The sequence below is a fragment of the Pituophis catenifer genome, unplaced genomic scaffold (genome assembly GCF_029215685.1).
Source record: "Pituophis catenifer annectens isolate HBS135680 unplaced genomic scaffold, rPitCat1.0.hap2 SCAF_3, whole genome shotgun sequence".
Taxonomy (NCBI): Eukaryota; Metazoa; Chordata; class Lepidosauria; order Squamata; family Colubridae; genus Pituophis; species Pituophis catenifer.
The window spans coordinates 208,766,333-208,793,824 of record NW_027256883.1 but is presented as its reverse complement, the minus strand read 5'-3'; the positions used below and the strand labels follow the sequence as shown (position 1 = coordinate 208,793,824).

Below are 27,492 nucleotides of genomic sequence, written 5' to 3'. Positions count from 1 at the left end.
ATCTATGCTACTTTCGAAGCCATCATGAAAGAAATACAGCTAATTTGTGCTGACAAACCCTTGTGAATTTAAGCAGGATTGAACATTTTTATATACCGTATTTTTCGGACTATAAGACACACTCCCCCCCACCACACACATAAAAAAAGTGGGTGGCAATGTAGGTGCGTCTTATAGACTGAATATGGCCCTGTTTTTGGCCTCCTGAACCCCATCCCACGCACGTCCTGTTTTCACCAAAAATGGGCCTCTTTTTCGCAAAAATGGGACGCACAGAAGGTTTTAGAGGCCTGCAGAGTGCTCCTGGGGGCTGGGGAGGGCAAAAACGGGACACGTGGCGGGTTCGGGAAGCCAAAAATGGGTCTGTTTTTTGCAAAAATGGGCTGCACAGTGGGTTTGGGAGGCCTGCAGAGTGCTCCTGCGGGCTGGGGAGGACAAAAACAGGACAAGTGAGGGGTTCGGGAGGCCAAAAATGGGCCCATTTTTCACAAAAACGGGCCCATTTTTTGCAAAAACAGGATGAGCAGAGGGTTTGGGAGGCCTGTAGAGTGCTCCTGGAGGCTGGGGAGGGCAAAAACAGGACAGGTGGCAGGTTTGGGAGGCCAAAAATTGTTTTTTGCAAAAATGGGATGCACAGTGGGTTTGGGAGGCCTGCAGAGTGCTCCTGGGGGCTGGGGAGGGCAAAAACAGGACAAGTGAGGGGTTCGGGAGGCCAAAAACAGGCCCATTTTTCGCAAAAACAGAATGAGCAGAGGGTTTGGGAGGCCTGCAGAGTGCTCTTGGGGGCTGGGGAGGGCAAAACCCAGATGCATAGAGGCGAAAAACTATTTTTTTTTTATTTTCCTCTTCGAAATCTAGGTGCATCTTATACTCCGGTGCGTTTTATAGTCCGAAAAATACGGTATATTCAGTATTTCTCCAGTGATAACAGAATAGCAGACTAGGAAGGGACCTTCCAACTAGGAAGGTCTAGACTAGGTCATCTATCCAATGCCCTGCTCAAGCAGAAAACCCCATACCTATTTCGGACAAATGACTGCCCAATCTCTTCTTGAAAACCTCCAGTGTTGGAACATTCCCAACTTCTGGAGGCAAGTTTTTCCACTGATTAATTGTTCCCACTGTCAGGAAGTTTCTCCTTTCCTTGATTAGCTTCCATCCATCTATTGTTAATCTATTGCAGGGTTGCAGGGAGTGGCGGCAAGGTGGTAAGTCAAAAGTAGAAGGGGATGCTTTTTCAGGGGGCGGATTAGCCTTTTCTATTCACCCACCCCCACTTGAAATCCTCTTTGCATTCTTCCAAGCGGCAGATTGCAAAACAAGGGCAGCAGTTTTGCATTGCTCTCTGGCATACAAGTTTGAAATGAGGCCAAAGGCTGCATGAAATTAGCCCCGGGACTGGATGTGATCCAGGCCTGATCCTAAAGTGCATTGCAGATTGGATTGCAGCCAAAACTCCTGCTGATTTGAGAACAGAACAACAGAGTTGGAAGGGACCTTGGAGGTCTTCTAGTCCAACCCCCTGCTCAAGCAGGAAACCCTGTACCATTTCAGACAAACGGTTGTCCATCCTCTTCTTAAAAACCTCCAGTGTTGGAGCATTCACAACTTCTGACGCAGTGGTGGGTTTCAAAAATTTTACTATCGGTTCTGTGGATGTGGCTTGGTGGGCGTGGCATGGCTTGGTGGGCGTGGCTTGGTGGGCATGGCAGGGGAAGGATACTGTAAAATATCCATTTCCTCCCTAATCCAGGGGAAGGATACTGCAAAATCCCTATTTCCTCCTGATCAGCTGGGACTTGGGAAGCAGAGAATAGATGGGGGCGGGGCCAGTCAGAATTTTTACTACCGGTTCTCCAAACTGCTCAAAATTTCCACTACCGGTTCTCCAGAACTGGTCAGAACCTGCTGCAACCCACCTCTGTTCTGAAGGCAAGTCCTTCCACTGTCCCAAAAGTCCTTTTTCGAGAAGCAACTGGTCTTTCTTCTTTTTCTTTGAAGACATTTCGCTTCTCATCCAAGAAGCTTCTTCAGCTCTGACTGGATTCCCCACCATCCAGTCAGAGCTGAAGAAGCTTCTTAGATGAGACGCGAAACGTCTTCAAAGAAAAACAAGAAAGTCCAGTTGCTTCTTGAAAAAGGACCTTTGGGACAACCATGACCTGATAACTGAGAATCTCCAAAATCCAAAGTCCTTCCATCGATTGTTCTCTCTGTCAGGAAATTTCTCCTTAGTTCTAGGTTAGTTCTCTTCTTGATAAGTTTCCATCCGTTGCTTCTTATTCTGCCCTCAGGTGCTTTGGTGAATAAATCTGGATTTTAACGTGCGCACCTGCTAAAGGCATGGAGATTCAGGGCTGTAGTTTCCACAACATAACGGGGTGAATGCAACCCAAATGATATAAAGAGAATGCATCCATAGAAGAGTTATTGGTGGCTAACATGGTTATTTGCTGCCTTCTGAACCACAAGTAGTCTAAGCAGCTGCTAAGGAGGAAATGTGGAAAAGAGAGTAATTACATTCTGGATGCTTTTTTATAAATTGACCACCATGATAAAAAGCTGCTTAGAAAGGCTGGACCCCTTGATCTGATCTAGCCTTATAGCTCTTTCAAGGTTTTTTTATGGGTTGCATCATATGGTCCCCTGCAATGCTACAAGTTTTATTAATAGAAGAGAATATTTATAGCTCAGGATTGAACTTTGGGATCCTTGGTGCTCTCTGAGCTTGGTTGTTTGGTTGCAGACATTTTGCGACCCAGCTAGGTAACATCATCAGTGCTAGAAGGGAGTGGGATTTGTTGCCCTCTATAGCCTATTGCCTTGCCCTGTCATTGTTGATGGCAGTGCTCTTGGTGATTCCTTGATTAGGCTGTGGTTTACTGTTTGATTCTTTGTCTGAAATTTAAAATTGATGTTAATCTCTGTTTATCAAGGGGTTGGTTGTTGTCAAGGAAGGTGTTTTGATTTTTTATTTCCTAAAGGGGGAAAAAATCAGCTCCTTACCAGCAATAATACCCAGATAATAAGCAGAGATTCACACCAAGATCAATACTAGACCAACAATCGAGCAGTAAATGATCAAGAGCCTGACCAAGGAACTGCCAAGAATGCTCCCACCAACACTGACAGGGCAAGCCACTTGTATATAAACAGAGAGCAAACCTCACTCTCTTCTAGCACTGATGAAGTTGCCTAGCTGGGTAATGAAACGTCTGCAAGTCAAGCTTAAGAGAACACCAAGGACCCCGCTGTACTGAAAATATAGCTTTAACTATCCAGTGAATCAGTGGTGGGATTCAAATTTTTTTATTACTAGATCTGTGGATGTGGCTTGGTGGGCGTGATGTGGTTTGGTGGGCGTGGCAGGGGAAGGATACTGTAAAATCTCCATTCCCACCCCACTCCAGGGGAAGGTTACTGCAAAATCCTCATTTCCTCCCGATCAGCTGGGACTCTGGAGGCAGAGAATAGATGGGGGCGGGGCCAGTCAGAGGTGGTAGTTACCGGTTCTCCAAACTACTCAAAATTTCTGCTACCGGTTCTCCAGAACTGGTCAGAACCTGCTGAAACCCACCTCTGAGTAGAATGTATAACCAACAAATTACTAATTGGCAATAAATCACAAGATGCAGCGATGCATATCCTAGCAGACAAAATAGGGCAATTTACAAAAGAGAAAATGAAACTTTGAGTGTTGTGGTTAATTATAAAAAAATGTATCGAAAACATAAAATTGATCCACAGCAGCGTCCTTCTGGTCATGGAATCAGCCCTGCATCTGGAAACAGGAAATGAGGTAATGTTATTTCAACTACAAAACAAATGGGGAAAACAGAGATAAATCACTCCTTCCCCAAGTTCTACATGTAATGAAGTGTGTAGCTCCAATAAAAACACTTTCAGAAGTGAATTGTGGTGTCGCCATGTGTACTAATAGAGATGGGTTTTATGTACCTGCTTCATAACACCTTCTGATTACTCTAACGGGAGTGACAGAAGAGAATCAGAATAAACCTGGAAGGGACATTCTGATGCTGCCATAAAAAGACCAGGCTTGACTTTTCACCTACTTATTTTCTCTGTAGATAATATCCCCTAGGAGATGGGATGGGGGGGGGGGGGACATTCCTGTGGGGTGAGGTCAGAAACTGTGGAGACTGACTTGGAAGATGGCCAATAAGAAGATGAGAATTGGGGAATGGAAAGGGAAAGGGAAGGGTTTGGGGGTCAGAGGGTTAGTATCGGCTACGACGAAGTCGGGGCCAGATCTGTCGTACTCAATAAATGGAATATTTCAGCAAAGATTAATTGTTTGGGAGTGCAATTTATTTGAGATGACATCGAAACCTGACACATTGAAGGTCTTCTAGTCCAACCCTATTCAAGCTATTCTCCAAAGCACCCGAGGGCAGGACAAGAAGCAATGAGTGGAAACTAATCAAGGAGAGAAGCAACCTAGAACTAAGGAGAAATTTCCTGACAGTTAGAACAATGAATCAGTGGAACAACTTGCCTGCAGAAGTTGTGAATGCTCCAACACTGGAAATTTTTAAGAAGAGGTTGGGTAACCATTTGGCTGAAGTGGTGTAGGGTTTCCTGCCTGGGCAGGAGGTTGGACTAGAAGACCTCCAAGGTGGTCCCTATTTTTCTACTTCCATTTTTTTTACCTGCTTTCGAACTGCTAGGTTGGCAGAAGCTGGGACAAGTAACTGGGAGTTCACCCCATTATGCGGCACTGGGGATTCGAACCGCTGAACTGCCGACCTTTTGATCGACAAGCTCAGCATCTTAGCCACTGAACCACCACGTCCCTCTTGACTCACATACGCTCAAGCTTATGAATGGTACCGATTCTTTGCGCCTGACACCTACCTCTTGTGCTATCTCTGTGGCATCCTGTAGGAAGACATCTACCTGCAGGACCAGGATCTCCAGGCTGGCCATGAGCCCCAGGAAATCCAGATGGACCAATACTACCTGGAGGTCCTTTGGAGCCTTGTTGGCCAACCACCATTTCTCCTGGAGGGCCTAGGTGAGAGAAAAAAAAATAGAACGAATATTCTATCAGTCCAGGCTAATGATAAGCCTTGGCTTAAACCCACAGAATTAGGAGACATGGCTGGAAAAGAATGGCTGAGTCCTAATCTTATAGGACTCAGTTAAGGTGGCAACGTCTAGAGTAGCTGGCCTCGTCCATTCTCCAAAATACAATGAGCAGATGGGACATGCTTAGTACTTGGATGCGACATCACCAGGAAATCTGAGAGGGAAATTGAAAACTAAGCGGACAATACAAACGATGCATCCATGCAGATTTCTTGGCGAGATACCTGTGGACTTCAACTCCCAGAATTCCCCAGCCAGCATAGAGTTGCCAAGGTTGGATACCTGGATGAGACATTAGCCATTAAGGCACCCCTCCAGGGGTAAAATGCTCCCGGTTCGGACTGGATCGCCCGATCCGGTAGTGATGGAGGCAGGTGGTTCGGAGAACCGGTAGCAAAAATCCCTCCCCCCCCCCCATGCCCAGCTGAGCCGCACAATCATCAGAGGCTTTTTTTTTTACTTTTAAAAGCATTTTTTCTACAACCTCTTCGGCTGAAAAAATGCTTTTAAAAGTAAAAAAAAAAGCCTCTGATGATTGCGCGGCTCAGCTGGGATCATCAAAGGCTTTTAAAAGAAAAAAACCCTTTTTTTTCTTTTAAATGCCTCTGACGATCCAAGCTGAGTTGCCTGATCATCAAAGGCATTTAAAAGGAAAAAAGTCTGCTGATCAGGCAACTCAGCTGGGATTTTCAGAGCCTTTTGAAAGCATTTTTTTACAACCTCTTCGCAGAAGAGGTTGTAGAAAAAATGGTTTTAAAAGTAAAAAAAAAAAAATTGGCCATGCCCACCCAGTCACATTGCCCTCCCCCCACCAAGCCACGCCCACAGAACCGGTAGTAACAAATTTTAGATTTCACCACTGCACCCCTTCCTGATACAGGAATGGGATAACTCACCCTGGCCAACATGCTTGGCCAACTCACTGTTGCCAATTCACCATGGCCAACTCATCGTGGCCAGCTTACCATGGCCAATTCGCTACAGGACAATTCGCCACAGCCGATTATCACTGCAGGACAATTTAACGATTTATTTAAAATAATTTAAAAATTATTTTAATTTTTGTGTCATTCACATTTCATCATCTCTCTTTTCGCATCCTTTCTTTAATGATTCTATTCCACCATTTCTTCAATGTTATGTAACTTTTGTCCCACAGTAAGTTGACAAGTGGCGAGTTGTTCTACACTCCTCCCCATGACCTCTAGATTGAACATATACACATTTAGGGAGGAGGAGGAACCCATCATCCCTCTGCATGATTGGTACTGCAGTTGCACTGAACCAGGGGTGGGTTCTAAATTTTTTTACTACCGGTTCTGTGGGCATGGCTTATTTTGTGGGTGTGGCTTGGAGGTCATGTGCCTAGATGGGCGTGGCTAGCTGGTCAGTCATTTCTGGAAGGTCCTCGCACTTACGACCAGTCCTCGCACTTACGACCCGACTCATTTGTTTCCTTTTAACACTGATCAGCTGTAGGAGGGCCCTTTGAAGCTCCGTGGCAAGAGTTTAAACAGTTTTTTTTCCCTCTAGTCATCAGCTGGGACTCAGGAGGCAGCAATAGATTGGGTGGGGTCAAATAAAAGGTAAGAATAACGTGGGAGGGCGGGGGGGAGGAGAACCGGTTCGGTGACGTCATATCGTCACCGCTACCGGCTCGGCCGAACCGGACCAAACCGGGAGGAACCCACCACTGCACTGAACCCAAAATTAGGACTGTCTCAGGGTTCCAAGTAACACCCCCAGCGATAGAAAACTCTGAGGCTTGAAGTTCCTCAAAGTTCCATTTTACTAGAGATGTCATATTGGCACATCTGGGAAAACCCGAATCTGAAAGTTTCCAGGTTTTCCCCACCCAAAAGAAAGTTCAAGTCCCTGCCCCAGCACCCACATGTCCATCACATGGTCCAATCGAAACCTCGTGCCGACTGGAGATGCCTCCCAGTTCCAGCCCTCCAGGTGCAGGGCAAGATGTCCTTGACTCTCTGAGAAAGGAATGTTATTATGACTACATATCACCCCGGCTCCATACAATCCCCCCTCCCAGTTTCCCACAGTAGTAAATGTGGCAGGCCTGAAGGCCCGATGCTTCCAGGCCTGACAGACTGTCTGCCTAATTTTCAACGGGACTCTTATGTACTAGGAACTTAAATCCATTATTTTATGTCCTGCACTCTGGAATAACAAAGAACACTTTTTTTAGTCCAACTTTGATGTGATATGATGATGTCTGAGTAGAGATCCGGATATTTTTTTTCTCTTCACACCAATGATGACTGACCATACCTGCTTGACCACTTGGTCCTTCAGAACCTTCCACCCTTTGTCCAAAAGAGCCTTTTTCTCCCTTGGGCCCTGGGACACCTGATAGAGGAGAAGAGCCATTTAGAACATAAAATGTGTTATGTAGCACTTAGCTGCCAGCTGCCTGCAATTAGTGCAAGTTCAAATCTCACCAGGCTCAAGGTTGACTCAGCCTTCCATCCTTCCGAGGTAGGTAAATTGAGGACCCGGATTGTGGGGGCAATAAACTGACTTTGTAGAAACACAGTTTATGGGGAGGGGGGCAAAAGCCCTAATAAGCAGGTATATACAAAAGAATGAAGGCTATTGCTATAAGGCTCAAGGTTGACTCAGCCTTCCATCCTTTCTAAGGTAGGTGAAATGAGGACCCAGTTTGTGGGGGCAATAAGCTGACTTTGTATAAAATATACAAAAGAATGAAGGCTATTGCTTAAAGCATTGTAAGCCGCCCTGAGTTTCCGGAGAAGGGCGGCATATAAATCAAATTAAAAAAAAAAAAAAAAAGTGCATTGTAAGCCGCCCTTAGTCTTTGGAGGAGGGCAGCATATAAATTGAATAAATAAATAAAATAATAGGGTTGGAAGGGACCCTGAAGGTCTTCTAGTCCAACCCCCTGCTCAAATAAGAGACCCTATACCAGTGATGGCTAACCTTTTCCGGACTAAGCGCCCAAAGGTCACACGTGTACGCACGAATCCCCAAAATGCAATGCACCTCCAGCCCCATGCATGTGTGCACGCCCCCCGTATGTGCCCACCGCTTATGCACGCGCCCCCTGCATATGCCCTGCCCCCTGCACATGTGCTTATGCACGGTCCCCATGCATTCGCACATGGCCACCATGCATGTGTGCGTGGCCCCACCCCCCCGTGCATGCGCGGCAGAGACCTGAAGACCAGCTGGCTGGCGGGAGGTATGCGCACATGCATGGCAGAGCTGATGTCAGGTTTCGATGTCATCTCAAATAAAATAAATTGCATTTCCAAATGAATAGTCTTTGACGAAATCTTTCATTTTATTAAGCATGACAATCTGTCCCCGATTGTGGCGTAGCCAACAGTGACTTCCTGATCCCAAACCTTCCCTTTCCGTTCCCCAATTCTCTGCGTCTCATTGGCCCTCTTCCAAATCACTCTCCCCATATCTACTACTTCAGCTCCCAGGAATGTCCCCCCTCCCATCTCACCTCCTAGGGGATATTATCATCAGGGAAAATAAGTAGGTGAGAAATCAAGCGTCCTCTTGCCAGCTGCCCCCTCTTCTCCTTCTTATGTCAGCACTAGAGTAAATGCAGGTTGAAGTGCTGACAGCTGAGCTGGTGCAATGCCTTACGTGCCCACCGAGAGGGCGCTGCATGCCACCTCTGGCACGCATGTCATAGGTTCGCCATCACGGCCCTCTACCATTTCAGACAAATGGCTGTCCACTTTCTTCTCAAAAACCTCCAGTGATGGAGATTCATCGATGTTCTTCATTTGAAGCTAGCCAAGTGTGTCAGATTCTTAATTTAACTGGACACATTCTGCTCCCTTCAGCTCACTGTAAAGTCTAAAGACACCTTTCTGGCTTTACAGCAAATCTATTCCTGTGTAGAATAATGTTGACTTCTACTTCTAAATGAAATTAAAAGAGAGACCTCAGACCGGAGGTGGGATTCATTCGGTTTTGTCCGGTTTGGGCGAACTGGTAGTGGTGACTGTGGGAGGCTCCGCCCACCCACCCAAACCTAATGCTCGAGAACTCACATTTGCAAACCGGTAGGGAAGGTAAGTGAATCCCACTTCTGCCTCAGACTAAATTGAAGAGCAACTGTGTAATCTTTTTTTATTTTGTTTACATGCATTGTGATCCCCGTCCTAATTTTTTTGGACAGATCCAAAGGAACCATAAGCAGCCAGTGGGGGGAAAAACTTTGTTTAATCAACTCTGAAAGATCAACTGCAATATATCAGGGATTTCCAACCTCAGGAACCTTAACTTTAAGACTTGCGGACTTTATCTCCCTGAATTCCCCAGCCAGCATGGCATGGTTGGCTGGGGAATTCTGGGAACTGAAGTCTACAAGTCTTAGAGTTGCCTAGATTGGATATTCGGATCTATATAATCAGTGGCCTCTGTAAGCAACTTGAATTGCTCCTAAGATGCAAGGGCAGATCATGAAAAAGAAAGAAAGAAAGAAAAGGCTGAATGACAGATTTAGGTTGGTGTATGATCTACTTTCTTTGCCGGCCAATTAAATCAGCAACTTTTGCTCTAGCTTGCAAGCCGAAGTAAAAAAAAAAAATCAGCAAGGGAGTTTAAATGTCTGTTCTTGTTGTCAGAGACTTTTTCTTGCTAAAATCACCTTCTTGGGATCTAAAAATAACTCAGCGGTACCCAAAATAAGAGAGAGGGGCATAGATTGATCCTCAAATGGAGACTTAATTATTGAATTAATGCGAAGAGACTCCAGCGATGACCTCCTATTTGCAATAAAGAGTTGTGTCTTCTCAAAATTTTTAGCTCTGAGTCAAGATGGGACCAGCTCGAATACTTTGGCCACCAAATGAGAAGAGAGGAGGACTCATTGGAGAAGACCAGAGATGGGCTGCTAGGGGTTCACAGGGGTTCACACAGGAGAACCTCTAGCTAAGATTCTGTGCAGTTCGGAGAACCCCCAAATCTCACTCCTGGCTGGCCCCGCCCACCCCATCCCCATTTTGGGTGCAGGGAGGCTCAGGGAGGGTGCACAGAGGCTCAGAGAGGGTGAAAAATGGGCCTACTGGAAGATCGGAAAGGACGGAAACGGGCCTGTTTCCAGCCTCCAGAGGGCCTCTGGAGCCTGGTGAGGCTGTTTTTGCCTCCCACCGGAAGCTCAAGGAAAGCCTCTGGAGCCTGGGGAGAGCAAAAATGCCCCCCCCCCCGGGTGGTGCAGGAAGCCGACTAGGCCACACCCACCATGGCCACGCCCACCCAGCAACCAGGCAGTGAATTCCTTGCTAAAATTTTTGAAGCCCACCACTGGAGAAGACCCTGATGTTGGAAAAGATGGAAGGCAAGGAGAAGGGGACGGCAAAGGAGGAGATGATTTAGAAAGAGTTATCCATGTAATGAACATGAATTTGGGAGATTCCAGGAGACAGTGGAGGACGGAGGGGCCTAGCACCTGTGGTCCATCGGGGGTCACGAAAAATTGGACATGACTTAGTGTCTGAACAACAACAAGAAAATAGGAGAGGGACCACCAAAATAGGCAGTGCTGTGCTCGCAAGCGCAGAAGCTTCTGCACATGCGCAGAAGCATTTTGATGACATCGGGGTCGGTGGGCGGAGCCTCCCACCAGTTTTACTACCAGTTCTATAGAACCGGTGTGGGTGTGAACCGGGGTCAACCCACCACTGTTATGGATGCTCCATCACTGGAGGCTATTAAGAAGAGATTGGACAACCATTTGTCTGAAATGCCATAGGGCCGTGATGGTGAACCTATGGCACGGGTGCCACAGGTGGCACATGGAGCCATATCTGTGGGCACATGAGCGATGCCCTACCTAAGTCCAGCACGCATGTGCGCGCTGGCCAGCTGATTTTCGGGACTTCCTGGCCCACCGGAAGTTGGGAAACGGGCTGTTTCTGGGCTTCCGGAGGGCCTCCGGGGGAGTGGGGAAGGCTGTTTTCGCCCTCCCCAGGCTCCTAGAAAGGCTCTGGACACTGGGGAGGCCAAAAAAATGGGCCTACTGTGCCATCGCATGCCAAAAGCAGGGGGGAAGTGGGGGGGGGTCACATGCTCATGTGTGGGAGGATAGGCCGCATTGAATTATGGGTGTGGGCACGCGTGCGCGCACAATCCCCCCCACTACCCCTGCTTTTGGCACACGACGGCAAAAAGGTTACCATCACTGCCATAGGGTCTCCTGTTTGAGCAGGGGACTGAACTAGAAGACCTCCAAGGTCCCTTCCGTTCTCTTCTGTTCAATCCTTCCTCTTCCAATTTTCCCCCACCACAGCAGCTCTGTTGTTCTACCTCTTTCTCCTGGATATCCATCTCTTCCTGGAAGTCCGGGCATCCCAATTTCTCCTCTTTCACCTTTCACTCCAGGGAAACCGGTGAGACCAGTTGGTCCAGGCTCTCCAGCCTTCGGTTCCTCCTCCCAGATGGGGACAGGTTTCCGCGATTGTTCGTGAACGAAAGTGTCGAACTTTAACACATGAGCTGAAGAAGAACAAATGGAAAGCAGTGAGATTTTCCTTCCTGACTCCCCCACCCAAACTGTCCTTTTTCCTGCATTTGCTGAAGTTGTTTAGCAATATTTTTTTTTTAAATGAACAATAGGCTTTTCCAGGGGTGGGATTCAAAAATGTTAGCAACCGGTTCTCTGCCCGGTTGCTGTGTGGGCATGGCAATGGTGGGCATGGCCTACTCGGCCTCTTACACCATGGCGGGGAGGGGACATTTTTGCCCACCCCAAGCTCCGGAGGCTTTCCTCAAGCTTCTGGGAGGGCAAAAACGGGCTTCCCCGGGCTCTGGAGGCCCTCCGGAGGCTGGAAATGGGCCTGTTTCTGGACTTCTGGAACGTCGAAGAGGTCGGTTTTTCGCCCTCCCCAGGCTCCGGAGGCCTTCCTTGAGCCTCTGGGAGAGTGAAAACGGCCTCCCCGGGCTCCAGAGGCCAGAAATGTGCTCATTTCCAGACTTCTGGAACATCCGGGAGGCCCTTTTTTGCCTTCCCAGAGCCTCCACGTGGGCGCTGCACTGACCTGGCATCCAAAATGGGCCGCGTGGAGACCTCTGGGAGGGGAGGGGCAGGGTGGGCGAGGCCAGCCAGTCCTTGCAACAACCGGTTCAGCAAATCAGATGTAAAATTAGCATCCGGTTTGCTCGAACCGGTCTGAACTGGCTGAATCCCACCCCTGGGCATTTCCCCCCCCCCAGATCTGTGCAATCAAACTGAGCATTATTCTTGTCAATATCAGCTAGTGCTCCACGTACAACCACAATTGAGCCCAACTTTTCTGTTGCCAAGTGAGACAGTTGCTAAGTGTAACTTGCCCCATTTTACAACCTCTCTTTCATATTTGTAAAAGATCCTTGAATACAGGTAGTCCTTGACTTACAACCATTTGTTTAGTGACCATCTGAAGTTGCATCACTGAAAAAAGTGAACTTGTGACCATTTTTCACACTTATGACCATTGCAGCATCCACATGGTCTTGTGATCAAAATTTGGATGCTTGGCAACTGACTCATATTTATGACGGTTGCATTGATCCGGGATCAAGTGATCCCGTTTTGTGATCTTCTGACAAGCAAAGTCACTGGGGAAGCTGGATTCACTTAACAACCCTGTTAGTAATTTAACAACTGCAATAATTCACTTAACAATTGTGGCAAGAAAGGACGTAAAATGGGGCATAACTCAATTAACAATTGTCTCGCTTAGCACCGGAAATTTGGGCTCAATTGTGGCCATAAATTGAAGACTCTCTGTAGTCAGAACTAGGGAAATTGAAATCCAGATTCTAAATCAAAAGAAGATTGAGGGGGGGGGATGGCAATATACGAAGCTGCAGGAAGGAAAAAGTAAGGAGCATCTTTTATTTAATAAAAAGAACCAATTAAATAGAAGGCTGTCTGCCTAATGCACGCTTGGCAGTTCAACACAATCTGAAAATCTGGAAGGAACAAGGATCATCTATGATGAGTGAATAATTTTTAATGGGTAATTCCAACATTTGACTGTATGAAATCAAGCTGAGGGCACGGACAGGGCAGAAAGAATATAGAAACAAGTAATCGACCATGTGACTTCTTAGTTGGTCTCCTGCAATTTGCTCTACATGGGGCTGCCTTTGAAGACCTTCCTCCCTTCCTCCCACCCTCACAAAAATCTTCCTTCCTTCCTTCCTTCCTTCCTTCCTTCCTTCCTTCCTTCCTTCCTTCCTTCCTTCCTTCCTTCCGCTCTCCTTCTTTCCTCCCTCCCTCCCTCATAAAAATCTTCCTTCCTTCCTTTCTCCCTTCCTCCCTCCTTCTTTCTTCCCTCCCTCACAAAAACCTACCTTCCTCCCTCCCTCCCTCCTTCTTTCCTTCCTCCCTCCTTCCCTCCTTTCCTCATAAAAATCTTCTTTCCTTCCTTCCTTTCCTTCCACCCTCCCTCCCTCACAAAAACCTTCCTTCCTTCCTCCCTCCTTCTTTCCTCCCTCTCTTCTTCCCTCCCTCCCTCATAAAAATCTTCCTTCCTTCCTTTCTTCCTCTCTCCTTCTTTCCTTCCTTCCTCCCTCCCTCCCTCATAAAAATCTTCCTTCCTTCCTTTAACCCTCCCTCCCTCCTTCTTTCCTTCCTCCCTCCCTCCTTCCCTCCTTCCCTCATAAAAATCTTCCTTCCTTCCTTTCCTTCCACCCTCCTTCCCTCATAAAAACTCCCTCCATCCTTCCCTCTCTCCTTCCTTCCTTCCTTCTTTCCTTCCTCGCTCTCTCACAAAAATCTTCCTTCCTTCCTTCCTCCCCTCCTCCCACTCTCCCTCTCCCTTCCTCCTTCTTTCCTTCCTCCCTCCCTCACAAAAACTTTCCTTCCTTCCTCTCTCCCTCCCTCCTTCTTTCCTCCCTCCCTCACAAAAACCTTCCTTCCTTCCTTCCTCCCGCTCACCTTCTTTCCTCCCTCCCTCCCTCCCTCACAAAAACCTTCCTTCCTTCCTCCCTCCCTCCTTCCCTTCCTCCCTCATAAAAATCTTCCTTCCTTCCTTTCCTTCCACCCTCCCTCCCTCATAAAAAACTCCCTCCCTCCCTCTCTCTCTCCTTCCTTCCTTTTTTCCTTCTTTCCTTCCTCACAAAAATCTTCCTTCCTCCCTCCCTCCTTCTTTCCTCCCTCCCTTACAAAAACCTTCCTTCCTCCCTCCCTCCCTCTTTCCTTCCTTCCTCCCTCACAAAAACCTTCCTTCCTTCTTTCCTTCCTCCCTCCCTCCTTCCCTCCCTCCCTCATAAAAATCTTCCTTTGTTCCTTCCTTCCTTTGTTCCTTCCTTTCTCCGACTCTCCTACTCCCTCCTTCCCTCCTTCTTTCCTCCCTCCCTCCCAAAAACCTTTCTTCCTTCCTCCCTCCCTCCTTCTTTCCTCCCTCCCTTCTTCCCTCCCTCCCTCATAAAAATCATCCTTCCTTCCTTCCTTCCTTCCTTCCTTCCTTCCTTCCTTCCTTCCTTCCTTCCTTCCTTCCCTCCTCCCTCTCCCTCCCTCCTTCTTTCCTTCCTCCCTCCTTCACAAAAACCATCCTTCCTTCCTTCCTTCCTTCCTTCCTTCCTTCCTTCCTTCCTTCCTTTTTCTACATAGAAAGTAACAATATCTAAATGATATCGAGACAGTTCGAAATCATACTTGTATTGTTTTAGGTTTTCAGTCTATTTAGAGACAATGAATCTATATATGATTACATAAGGATTTTTCATTGAAGGAGGGAATAAAATTCATTCAGCCAGCTTGTAATTCATCCAGTTGCCATCATTTGGGGGTTGGAAAAACTATCATGCAGTTTTTCAGGTCTCGGGGAAACATAGCAATTTCCATCTGACAATTATTTGGAAAAGCAGAATCAATTTCAGTTCCTTCTCAGCATAAACATAAAGTTTGTAAATATCCCAAGTTGGTTGGTCTTGAAGATGTCCCCAGATTCAGTACAGGTAATCCTCGATTTACAACATTTTGTTCAGTGACCCTTCAAAGTTACAACGGCACTGAAAAAAGTGACGTACGATCCTTTTTCACACGTATGACCATTGCAGCATCCCCATGGTCACATGATGAAAATTCATGGCTCATATTTGTGACGGTTGCAGTGTCCCAGGATCATATGATCTCCTCACAACCAAAGTCAATGGGGAAGCCAGATTCCCTTAACAACCGAACTACTAACTTAACAACTGCAGGGACTCACTTAACAACGGTGGCAAGAAAAGGTCGTAAAATGGGGCAAAACTCTCTTAACAACTGTCTCGCTGAGTGACAGACATTTTGGCCTCAATTGTGGTCGTAAGTCGAGGATTCCCTGTATTTGTTTTATTGCACAGACTACACAGCACTGTCCCCCTAACTCCCAGAGTTAGCACCCTATTGTTTCAAAACTTGGGAGAGGTATTTTTCTCCTGTTCTCCCATCAACCCCTCTTCCCTAAATGAGCCAGAAGTTTCCCCCGTGGGGAAACTTATTGAGTCCGAATCTATTTCAAAGTTAAGTTCTTTTTAATAGACAGCGCTGTGCAATCTCAACTGACTTGTAGAATGACATCCAGTTTTCACTGTGTGTGTGTGTGTGTGGTTTTTTTTTAATTAGCGGTGATGGGTATGCTAGTGGAAGACCAGAGTGGGCACAGATCACCCTGGAGAAGGACTATTTATATGGTTGTTAAGCATCAGCACCAACCTGGTGGCACATCACAAAAGCAATTGTGTTCTTGAGGGATCATCAGGCAGGCCAATTTGCATTCAGAACCAGGCAGCGGGCAAGTAAGCAACGTTCTTAACCTCAATTGAGCATGGAGAAAGACAAACGAGAAACTTCCTTTGATGGCATGCAATTCTCTTATTGGCAGGTTGGAACGGAATAAATGTTTTCTGCAGCCTGTCGTTTAATTCTCTCCCCTTTTTTTTTTCTCAGCAATAAAATAAGCAGGGGAAATCCTGAAGCAAATTAGGCATCAGTGCCGCAGATAGCCCGAGCGGATTATTTTCAGACACTGTTCTCTTGACGTGCTAAACTGATCATGCATATGCTATACAACAACTAATTAATGCAGCCCGTGAATGCCAAGTTAGTTTTTTCTCTCAAACAGATCAGGGTTTGTTTGACATTAAACTAATTTCCTGCCAATCATCTGACTCCTGTATGTTGCGAAACCATCCTTTCCAATGGCTAGGTCTCAGATAAAATGCTAAAGAGGTCTTGTAAAAATGAGACGTCTCTAAACCATTGCTTTTCACTTAGCAACCTTAAGATATGCGGGCATCAGCTCCATGCTGGCTGGGAAATTCTGGGAGTTGATGTGATGACATTGCTCTAGGACAGTGATTGCCAACCTTTTCAGCACCGAGTGCCCAAACCGGAGCACGCGTGCATTTGCGTGCTCCAGAGTGCCGGAAACCCAGCTGGCGGGTGCGTGCATGCCTGCTTTTGGGGCATTTTTTTGGCCGTTTTTCAGGCTGTTTTTGGGCTGGTGATGGTGCGCGTGCCTACAGAGAGGGCTCTATGTGCCACCTCTGGCACGCGTGCCAGAAGTTCACCATCATGGCTCTAGGAAGGCGGGAGGAAAGAGAGATGGGAAGAAGGGAGGGGGAGGGAGGAAGATTTTTAGGAGGGAGGGAGAGAGAGGATGGGAGGGTGAAAGTGGGGAAGAAAGGAAGGGTGGATGAAAGGTGGGGGGAGGATAGGAAAGGAAGGAAGGAAGGAAAGATGGGAAGAAGGGGGGAGAGAGGAAGGGAGGAAGAAAAGGAAGGAAAGAAGGAAAGAAGGAAGGAAGGAAGATTTTTAGGAGGGAGGGAGAGAGAGGATGGGAGGGTGAAAGTGGGGAAGAAAGGAAGGGTGGATGAAAGGAGGGGGGAGGATAGGAAAGGAAGGAAGGAGGGAGGGAGGGAGGAAGGAAGGAAGGAAAGATGGGAAGAAGGGGGGAGAGAGGAAGGGAGGAAGAAAAGGAAGGAAAGAAGGAAAGAAGGAAGGAAGGAAGATTTTTAGGAGGGAGGGAGAGAGAGAGGATGGGAGGGTGAAAGTGGGGAAGAAAGGAAGGGTGGATGAAAGGAGGGGGGAGGATAGGAAAGGAAGGAGGGAGGGAGGAAGGAAGGAAGGAAAGATGGGAAGAAGGGGGGAGAGAGGGAGGGAGGAAGAAAAGGAAGGAAAGAAGGAAAGAAGGAAGGAAGGAAGATTTTTAGGAGGGAGGGAGAGAGAGAGGATGGGAGGGTGAAAGTAGGGAAGAAAGGAAGGGTGAATGAAAGGAGAGAGAGAGGGAGGGAGGGAGGGAGGGAGGGAGGGAGGGAGGAAGGAAGGGGAAGAGGAGGGGAGGAGGAACAAGAGAAGGACAAGGACAAGGACAAGGACAAGGAGACCAAAGCAAGATGTATAGATTCAATTACAATGGTGATGGTGCACCACTGGAAAACCTCAAAAACCAGGTTAGGGACAGATGGAGAAAATCGATCATGTGATCACTAAGAACTGACAGCAATTGATGATGTACAATTTAAAAGATCAATTTTCCTCCAATTGCTCAAGATGGTATACAGTACCTAGCCTTCCATCTTCCTATTTCTCCCCATAACAACAGTTTGGCTGCTGCAAAGAAACTTAGTGCGCTTCAGTGCTTGATAGGCAGACTAGAATTTGGGTCTCCCCAGCTGTAGTTAAAGACCTGACCTGCTTTATCACACCAAAGTTCAAAGGTAATTAGTTTTACTAGGTATACAGATCCATAATTACACATATTCATCTATCAATTGCTTCTCCTTTCTTTCTTACAGCAACTCCCCATGAAATGAGTTGGGTTGAAAGAGAGGAATTGATCCAAGGTTTCTCAAGGAGCTTCCCTGACTGAGGAAGTCTAGAACTTGAGTCAGAGAAGACTCCTGCGAGTCCCTTGGACTGCAAGGTGATCCAACTGGTCAGTCCTAGAGGAGATCAACCCTGACTGCTCTTTAGAAGGCCCGATCCTGAAGAGGAAACTCAAATACTTTGGCCACCTAATGAGAAGGAAGGACTCACTGGAGAAGAGCCTAATGCTGGGAACGATTGAGCGCAAAAGAAGAATGGGATGACAGAGAATGAGGTGGCTGGATGGAGTCACTGAAGCAGTAGGCGTGAGCTTAAATGGACTCCGGAGGATGGTAGAGGACAGGAAGTCCTGGAGGAAAATTGTCCATGGCGTCGCAATGGGTCAGACACAACTTCGCAACTAACAACAACAAGAACCTGAGTCTCTCCAATCCTTGTCTTCACCCTGCACCACCCTGGCTTAAAGTCTCCTTCATTTAATGTACATTTCTGATCAGAAGTCCGAATCTCACCTCTTATTATTTAGGAGAGACAGAAGAAGCCCTACTGGAAGGCAAATGAAATTAATTGATCTAGAGATGGACAATAATATGCTGATAGGTAACTTGTTCAGCTGGCTTTGAGCAAAAACCCTGCGAGGCTTCCGAACACATTATTGTTGTGGTCTGCCAGCAGCCTGTGGAGCTGGCAGCTGAGTCAGACAGCGATGAGGCTGAAGAAGAACATGGGCCAGTCCTGGAGGCTGGGGAAGGCCCGGATGAGGGCTGTACGTCAGAGGCAGAGATGGGGCCAGGGCCATCGGGGAGTGAGGTGCGGACTTCAGAGCCTCCAGAGATTGATAGGAGTGTGGCAGAGGAACAGGAGGAGCCTGTTCCTAATGCACACATGAGAAGAGCTGCCAGAAGGCAAGAGCAGCTCAACCAAAGAGGACAACTCGGGAGTAGGGCCAAGAGATGATTGGCCCTTCTCATAAAACTTAAAACAGACCAGCAACGGCGTTTGGGCTTTGCCGGAAAACAACGTTGATAGCTTTTTCTTCTTCTTCATCTACGTCTTGTATTTATTTTTGTATCTGTGACTTCTGAACGTTTGCCAAGAAAGGCCTTTGGCAGTTTGCTTAATTGGACCAAGGTTTGCGATAGGACTGAGGAATTTGTGTTGGGAGGAATTTGCTTTAATTTAGATGAACGACACTGGGAACGAAGTAATTCTCAGCTGTTCGAATAAAGTTTGTTTGTTTTTTCACGGACTGATTTTCCTACTACTTACTTGGGCCTGGGTCACAACAATTATCCAATCGAGCTACAGTACACACACATCTCATCTATTAGCAGACCCTACAGCCACGGCAGCTGCAGAGGTGAAAGTTACAGGGAAGATTTTATGCTGTGATATATACTTACACTGGATCAGACGCTCACAAGCTTGGTTTACCAGATGGTAAATGGTAGATAGGGACTGTGCTTCACCCTAGGAGGGAAGAAAAGAAAGCCAGTTTGGTCTAGTAGTTGAGACAGCAGGCTAGAAAATGGGAGACTGGGAGTTCTAGTCCTGCCTTAGGCATGAAAGTCAATTGGGTGACACCAGGAGATGGTGGCTAAGGTGGGACTGGAACTCACAGTCTCCTGGAGACTGGCCCAAGGTCACCTACTCGGCTTTCATGCCTATGGCGGAACTAAAATGCATTGTCTCCTGGTGATTGGTCCAGTTCTCTAAGATGGCTTTTGTGCCTAAAGCGGGACTAGAACTAATTTGATTATTGGCCAAAGTCATCCAGCCACTTTCATGCCTAAGGCGGGACAAGAACTCAGCACCTCTCCTGGTGATTGGGCCAAAGTCACCCAGCCGGCATTCATGCCTAATGCAGACTAGAACTCACAGTCTTCTGGTGATCGGCCTAAAGTCACCCAGTTGCCTTTCATACCTAAGGTGGGACTAGAACTCACCACCTCCTGGTGATTGGCCCAAAGTCACCCGACTGGGAACTCACAGTCTTCTGGCTTCTAGGCCAACACCTTATCCACTACAATCCAGGAGCCCTCAAGCAGTCGCATTCACGATAAACCATTTTATACCAAATTCAGCGAAATATAAATTATATATATATATATTTCATTGTCTTGCCCAGGTGGGGTTTAATTTTGTGTAAAAGCAATCTATCAATCCAAGAGGTATCGTCCAAAGTTAGATGGTTCGATACAAGCTCATCTTGAAGCTGAATCCCTTATTTTATTGCACACACCAGTTTGGTTATGTGTGTTCCTTACAGCAGATAAGAGAATAATCAAATCACTGAAAACAATTTGAAAATAAGCTGGGCTATAAGCCATAAAAACTTGCCATAAAATATTATGATTATCCATTTTCATGCCGTTATGCCTTTTTATGGATTATAGCAATGTTGATGATATTTCAGCAGCTTGATTATCCCCCGGAGAATGCAAACAGACAAAAGGAAGCATTGTAGTACATTAAGAGAGGCATTTTCAAGGACAGTCTATTTGTTCAGGCCCCAAAGAACAGCCGCTGGAAGGTGACTTCGCGAAATGTTCAGGAATTGATCCCTATCGGATGGCAAGATTCTTTTTCTAATCATTTTAAACTTCAGACCTCTTTGATTAAATGTCTCTTCAGGATCACGTGGCAGCAATTACATTTAGATTGCCTGCAATTCTGAGAAACAAATGACAAATGCAACATTCTCAGAGCAACAGTCAAGAGAAGGAAAAGATGAGGTTTAAAACTGTTGCTGAAACAGTGCTACAGAGGAATTATTGAGTCTGTCATCTGCACCTCTACAACTGTCTGGTTTGGTTCTGCAACCTAACAAGACAGACACAGACTTCAGGGGATAATTAGAACTGCAGAAAAAACAATGGCTACCAACCTGCCTTCCATTGAAGACCTGTATACTGCACGAGTCAAAAAGAGGGCTGTGAAAATATTTACAGACTCCTTGCATCCTGGACATAAACTGTTTCAACTCCTACCCTCAAAACGACGCTATAGAGCACTTCACCCCATAACAACTAGACACAAGAACAGTTTTTTCCCGAATGCCATCACTCTGCTAAACAAATAATTCCCTCATCACTGTCAAACTACTCACTAAGTCTGCATTACTATTATCTTCTCATTGTTCCTATCACCCATCTCCTCCCACTTATGACTGCATGACTGTAACTTTGTTGCTTGCATCCTTATGATTTATATTGGTTGTTTCCTAGTATGATTCGATTGCTTATTTGTACCCTATAACTATCATTAAGTGTTGTATCTTATGATTCTTGATGAACGTATCTTTTCTTTTATGTACACTGAGAGTTGATGCACCAAAGACAAATTCCTTGTGTGTCCAATCACACTTGGCCAATAACGAATTCTATTCTGTTCTGTTCTGTTCTGTTCTGTTCTGTTCTGTTCTGTTCTGTTCTAAAATTAACATTCTTTGCAAAGAAGTCGCAAAGTCAAACAAATAGGAAACTTAGAGTCCATTTGAAGTTGCAACAACACTGAAAAAAGTGACTTATGACTGTTTTTCACACTTAACTACTATTGTAGCATTCCCATGGTCACACAGTCAAATTTTGGGTGCTTGGCATCTGGCAGGTATTTATGACGGTTGCACTGTCCCGGGGTTGTGCGATCACCATTTGTAACCTTCTCAACTGGCTTAGATTTGTTTAATGACTGCCTGGTTTACTTAACAACAGCAGTGATTCGCTTAACAGTTGTGGCAAAAAAAAAAGGGTCGTGAAATGGGGCAAAACTCACAAGAGCCTTGATTAATAACAAAAAAAAATTGGGGTCTCAATTGAAGTTGTAAGTCAAGAACTACCTGTGTTTGGTCCATTTTTGTGGGTTTAAAAGGTGGGCAGAAATCAATTGCATAAGCTCTCACTTAAAATTTAATTAAAACTACTAAGGTCCTTAAAGACCTTAGTAGTTTTAAAGACCTGGCTCTTCCGGCAGGCCTGGGGCCCTTGATCTCGCTGTTGTGATCTGGCGAGATCCGGCCATGAATGGTGTGAATGGGTTTTAATTGTTTTTAATGTTTTAATTTTTAATGTTTTTATATATGGTTTTTAAATGCATTCTAAGCTTCCTTGAGTCTTCGGAGAAAGGCGGCATACAAGTTGAATGAATGAATGAATAAATAAATAAATAAATAAATAAATAGTTATCAAAGAACATCAAAGAAAGAACAGAGACTCACTTTCTCCCCCCTTTCTCCTTTTGGACCAGGCAGCCCCTAGTGGAAAACAAAAAATATTATTATCTTCAAGCTGTAAATAAATAATTATTATTATTATATGTATCTGCACCTTGATAAAAGATATCCTATAGTTTTTCAGGTTTGCTTCTTCTCTGGAGGAAAAACGTTTTCCTATAGATAACAGGCAACATCCCCAGGTATAAAAATGCTGGGTCAAAGTTTCCTTATATAGTACTATATGCATGCTCATAGCTGCTTTGGAGAGAAAAAAGAAAGAAAAAACATGAATTGCTAAGGGTGCCTTCAAGGAGAACCCCCTGGGAATGCCACACTGAATTCTGTATGGGAGTAAAAGTAGAGTACCAACATAATAAACAGCTGGATTTCGCCCCTCCGCTGTCAGTCCACTTCTTTTCGGAAATCCCTCTGCAGTTCTGCATTTGTGCATACAACAAGCAACACTGAGTCTAAACAAAATGTTACGATACCAATAAAGGAGAATATTTGCAGCTCAGGGTTGAAATGAGGGGTCCTGAGTGCTCTCTGAGCTTGGCTGTTTTCTTGCAGATGCTTCATTACCCAACTAGGTAACATCATCAGTATTAGAAGTGAATGGGGTGTTATGCAGAGGAGGGGAGGGGAGGAGGAGGCAGCAGAGGAGGAGGTGGAGGAGGAGGGGAGGACTAGGGTGCTATCCAACCTTGATTGTTTTCTTGCAGATGTTTCATTAACCAAACTAGGTAACATCATCAGTGCTAGAAGGAAGGAGTGTTTGTGGAGAGGTTGATAAATTTTGGGCTCAGTTATGGTCCTAAATCGAGGATTATCGTTACACAGAGTACTAAAGATGTGAAATAACAATTACGGAAATCTTACCAATTCAAAAAAACGACTTTACAGACCAGAGTCATTTGCATTTATTGTGTGACTTGGACTTACAAAGCACCCGTTTCTAGAGTCTTGGAAGAGATAGTGGTACTTGGAAGTGTGGTAAGACCACACATGGAATACTGCATCCAGTTTTGGTCACCACAATATTAAAAAAATATTGAGGCTCTAGAACGAGTGCAGAGAAGAGCAATAAACATGATTAGGGGACTGGAGGCTAAAACATATGAAGAACGGTTGCAGGAATTGGGTATGTCTAGTTTAATGAAAAGAAGGACTAGGGGTAACTTGATGGCAGTGTTACAATATTTGAGGGGCTGTCACAGAAAAGAGGGGGTCAACCTATTCTTCAAAGTACCTGAAGGCAGGACAAGAAACAATGGATGGAAACTAATCAAGGATAGATCCAACCTAGAAATAAGGGCAAATTTCCTGCCAGTTAGAACGATTAGCCTGTGGAACAGGTTGCCTCCAGAAGTTGTGAATGCTCCATCCCTGGAGGTTTTTAAAAAGAGATTGGACAAGCACTTGTCTGGAATGTCTCCTGCTTGATCATGAGGTTGGACTAGAAGACCTCCAAGGTCCCTTCCCACTGTGTTATTCTGTTATTCTATTACAGTATTCAGTTATAGCTACTGTGAAATCAAATGAACGGGTCTTGAATAATCTTAATTGCAATGAGTAACAGTGAGGTGGGGTGGAGCCTTACCAGTGGTGGGTTGCTACTGGTTCATCCCGCTTTGGGCGGACCGGTAGTAGCGGTGGCGGGAGGCTCAACCCACCTGTCTGGACGTCATCAAATACAATCTGAGCATGCACAGAAGTGGCGCACGCGAGCGAACCGGTAGCAAAGGTTAAGTTAAACCCACCCCTGAGCCTTACCGTGGGTCCGACTTCTCCTGGGGGGCCTCTGTCTCCAGGATTACCCCGGGCCCCTGCTAAACCTTGGAATCCCTGAGGGCAGAAAAAAGAGACATAAAATGGCTAGAAATGCAACAGGATGGAAGGGATCCACTCCTGGAGCTTCAAGGGAATCTAGCAGAATTAGCTTGCAAAAAAAGCAGGCGGGGGAAACTTACACGCTCGGATTTATTTCCTAGCTGGGAAAGAATATGAAAAGAGTACATTGTACATTGAGTTATGTTTCCCTCATTTCCTATTAATATCATAATTTAGGGGATAGAACAGTAGATTGTAACAGTGTTTCTTCTAATGATGCTTTGGGAAATCTTCCATATTCCCTTTCTAATAGCTTCATCATGAAGGGGTGCTTAAGTTTTCTCTTCCATATGGATTATTACCCTTTCTTTCTTTCTTTCTTTCTTTCTTTCTTTCTTTCTTTCTTTCTTTCTTTCTTTCTTTCTTTCCTTCCTTTCTTTCGAAAATGGGTGTCCTTCCTTCCTTTCTTTCTTTCGAAAATGGGTGTCCTTCCTTCCTTCCTTCCTTCCTTCCTTCCTTCCTTCCTTCCTTCCTTCCTTCCTAAAATGGGTGTCTTAGTGTCAGTTTTGACTCCTAGCGGCTGCCTGGAAATTTCCTGCCATTTTCATAGCAAAGTTTTTTGAAAGTGGCTAGCCATTGCCTTCTTCCTAGACCTTATAGAGTGACTGGCCCAAGACCACACAGCTGCTTCCTGTCTAAGGCGGGACTAAACACCGCATTGCCTAGTGATTGGCCCAAAGTTACCCAGCCGGCTTTTCTGCTTAAGGCGGGACTAGAACTCAACATTCTCCTGGTGATTGGCCCAAAGTCTCCCAACCAGCTTTCATCCCTATGGCCGGACTAGAACTTACTGTGGGACATTAGTATTCAACTGCTTTAAAACTCATTGAAAACTCAATGCTTTTGGTGCAAAAATTTTGTCCCAGTACTCATTGTTTGTTTGGTACTCAATGCACAAGCTAGAACTTGGAGGTGATGGCTAAATTCTGACTCACTACATTATTCCTTATGGGAAAAATTGTTTGGTACTCATCATTTGGTACTCATCGCATCTCCTCAAACCAGTTAAAAATCAACACCAAGGTACCACCGTACAATCTCCTGGTGACTGGCCCAAGATCATCCAGTCAGCTTTCATGCCTAACATGGGACTAGAACTCACCGTCTCCCACTTTCTAGCCGGATGCTTTTACCGTTACACCAAAATGGCTCTCGTGCATGATAACCTATCATAATAGTGATTCCTTTTCCCGTTTGCTTTCTCTTCTACGTCTCATCTTTTTTTTACATTTCTTTCCCTCGGCAAAACAAGAAGATATCTGATTGTAAGGTAAATATATAGATTAACAGATTAGACTGTTTTTGTGTTTAATTTTGATGTTAAAAGGAGCAATGGAGAAAAAATTTAGACAGAGCAGTATTGAATTTTGATTTATACAGTAATTGAATTTATAACTGAATATAAAAATGAGTGTCAGACTGCGGTGCTATCCCAAAATTAAATGAAGTTCCAAACTGCCAATCTTTAAGGAAATCTTTCTTTAATTGAGCTCAGCCACCGGATCATGACTCCGCGCGGACAAGACTGACTTTTTGCCTCCCAATCCCTCCCTTTCCGATCCCCAAATCTCTGCTTCTCATTGGCTGTCTTCCAAGTCATTCTTCAGACTTCTTTTCCTCATCATTTCCCAGGAATGTGCCCCCTCCCCTCATTTCCACGACAACCGGGCTTCAAAGGGATTTAGCAGGCAAAAGTTTCAGAGTTTATCTTTCGCTCTCCTCTGCTCTCTCTCTCTATGCCAGCGTTGAAACACTGACATCGAGCTTTGCTTTAGTAGGAAATTAAGATGTATGATGAGATAATAGAAAGACATAAATTAAGATGTTGGAATTTATGTTAAAAATATCTGTCTTCATTTGTTAAACTAGTATACCTATTTGTGACCGGACCAAGACTTCGTTCTTGGGGGGGGGGGGGAACGTTTATGTTTGAAAAAATAAAAAAAAATAAAATTGTAAAATTGTAAAAAATTGTAAAAAAAAATTTACAAAAAAAAAAAAAAAAGAAGAAGATATCTGATTGCCTACTTCGCAGATGTAAGAAGGAAGAAAATGCCTCAATAATCCAGGAGATGTTCCAGAAACTTTTAGATACCAACCCGGGTTTTTGAAAGATCTCAAAGTTGAGCACCAGCTGTTTATGTCCCCTCCTTGCCAAAGTGCTACCAGAAGCGAATAACCCAGCTGCTGAATTGTGACGAAAGCATACAGAATGCGATGCTTGCTTGCCCCTTCTTCCTAACCCAAGGGAACTCTGCTGGTAGCAGGTTTTTTGGAATGGGGTTGTTCATTCTGGAATGGACATTATTTTCCACCTGACTGAAATTGCTCACCCGTGGTCCTGGCGGCCCTGGTGGTCCAGCTGCTCCTTCGAGTCCTCGAACACCCTGTGAAGCATATTTATTAATAGAAGAGAATATCTGTAGCCCAGGGTTGAATTGTGAGCTCTCTGAGCTTGGTTGTTTCTTTGCAGACGTTGCATTACCAAACTAGGTAACTTGATCAGCGCTAGAAGCAGTGGTGGGCTGCTGCCAGTTCGGACCGGTTTGGGCAAACCAGTAGTTCCGATGATCAACTGGCCCCGCCCCCCTGCCCCTGCCCTATCCTGTCCTATATTTCCTTCTTTCTGGCTCAGCTGATTCGTGCGGCACAGCTGATTTCCGCGCCTCTGCTGTTCTATTTACTGGGGCTGCCTTAGAAGATAAGCAGCTGAACTTCAAATTCCTGTATTTTTAATGCTGCGTGCAAGTGTGTTAAATGCCCGCTCACTCACAAAACTGGCTGTTAAGCCGATTGCAGCCCACCACTGGCTAGAAGGGAGTGGGGTTTGCTCTCTGTCAGTGGCTTGCCCTCTCGGTGTTGGTGGGAGTATTCTTGGTGGCTCCTTGATTAGGTGTTGTTTATTGTTTGATTGTTTGTATGAGTTAGTAGTTCCTTGATTGGGATATTGTTTACTGCTTGATTGTTGGTCTAGTTGGTCTAGAGAAATTTCCTGACAGTTAGAACAATGAATCAGTGGAACAACTTGCCTCCAGAAATTGTGAATGCTCCAACACTGGAAATTTTTAAGAAGATGTTGGATAACCATTTGTCTGAAGTGGTGTAGGGTTTCCTGCCTAGGCAGGGGGTTGGACTAGAAGACCTCCAAGGTCCCTTCCAACTCTGCTATTCTATTCTATTCTATTCTATTCTATTCTATTCTATTCTATTCTATTCTATTCTATTCTATTCTATTCTATTCTATTCTATTCTATTCTATTCTATTCTATTCTGTCTGACTTACAACCTGAGAAACTAGGTAGGGTCCCTTCTGAACATCTTTCTCTTCCCATTCTGCAGCTGAGGGCTACCGTGTTTCCCCGAAAATAAGACCCTGTCTTATTTTTTTTTCTGAACCACGAAATAAGTACTTGGCCTTATTTTCGAGGAGGTCTTATTATTTTGGTTCGCTTGGAGCAAGACGGGGCTCCTCTTGCCTTCT

The 27,492-nt window shown here is 45.4% G+C and overlaps 1 protein-coding gene across 1 annotated transcript in view; it reads right to left on the bottom strand.

The window, feature by feature from the left end:
- Positions 1-3,761: 3,761 nt before the first annotated feature.
- Positions 3,762-27,492, bottom strand: part of COL20A1 (collagen type XX alpha 1 chain) — a 210,074-nt gene continuing 186,343 nt past the window's right edge. Inside the window, exons 33-40 of the mRNA XM_070941127.1 lie at positions 26,345-26,398; positions 23,895-23,966; positions 22,125-22,160; positions 19,312-19,378; positions 11,416-11,604; positions 7,396-7,473; positions 4,876-5,031; positions 3,762-3,781 (exon numbers count right to left, since the gene is read on the bottom strand). Coding sequence (XP_070797228.1) covers positions 3,762-3,781; positions 4,876-5,031; positions 7,396-7,473; positions 11,416-11,604; positions 19,312-19,378; positions 22,125-22,160; positions 23,895-23,966; positions 26,345-26,398 — 672 coding nt within the window. The remainder of the gene's footprint in view (positions 3,782-4,875; positions 5,032-7,395; positions 7,474-11,415; positions 11,605-19,311; positions 19,379-22,124; positions 22,161-23,894; positions 23,967-26,344; positions 26,399-27,492) is intronic.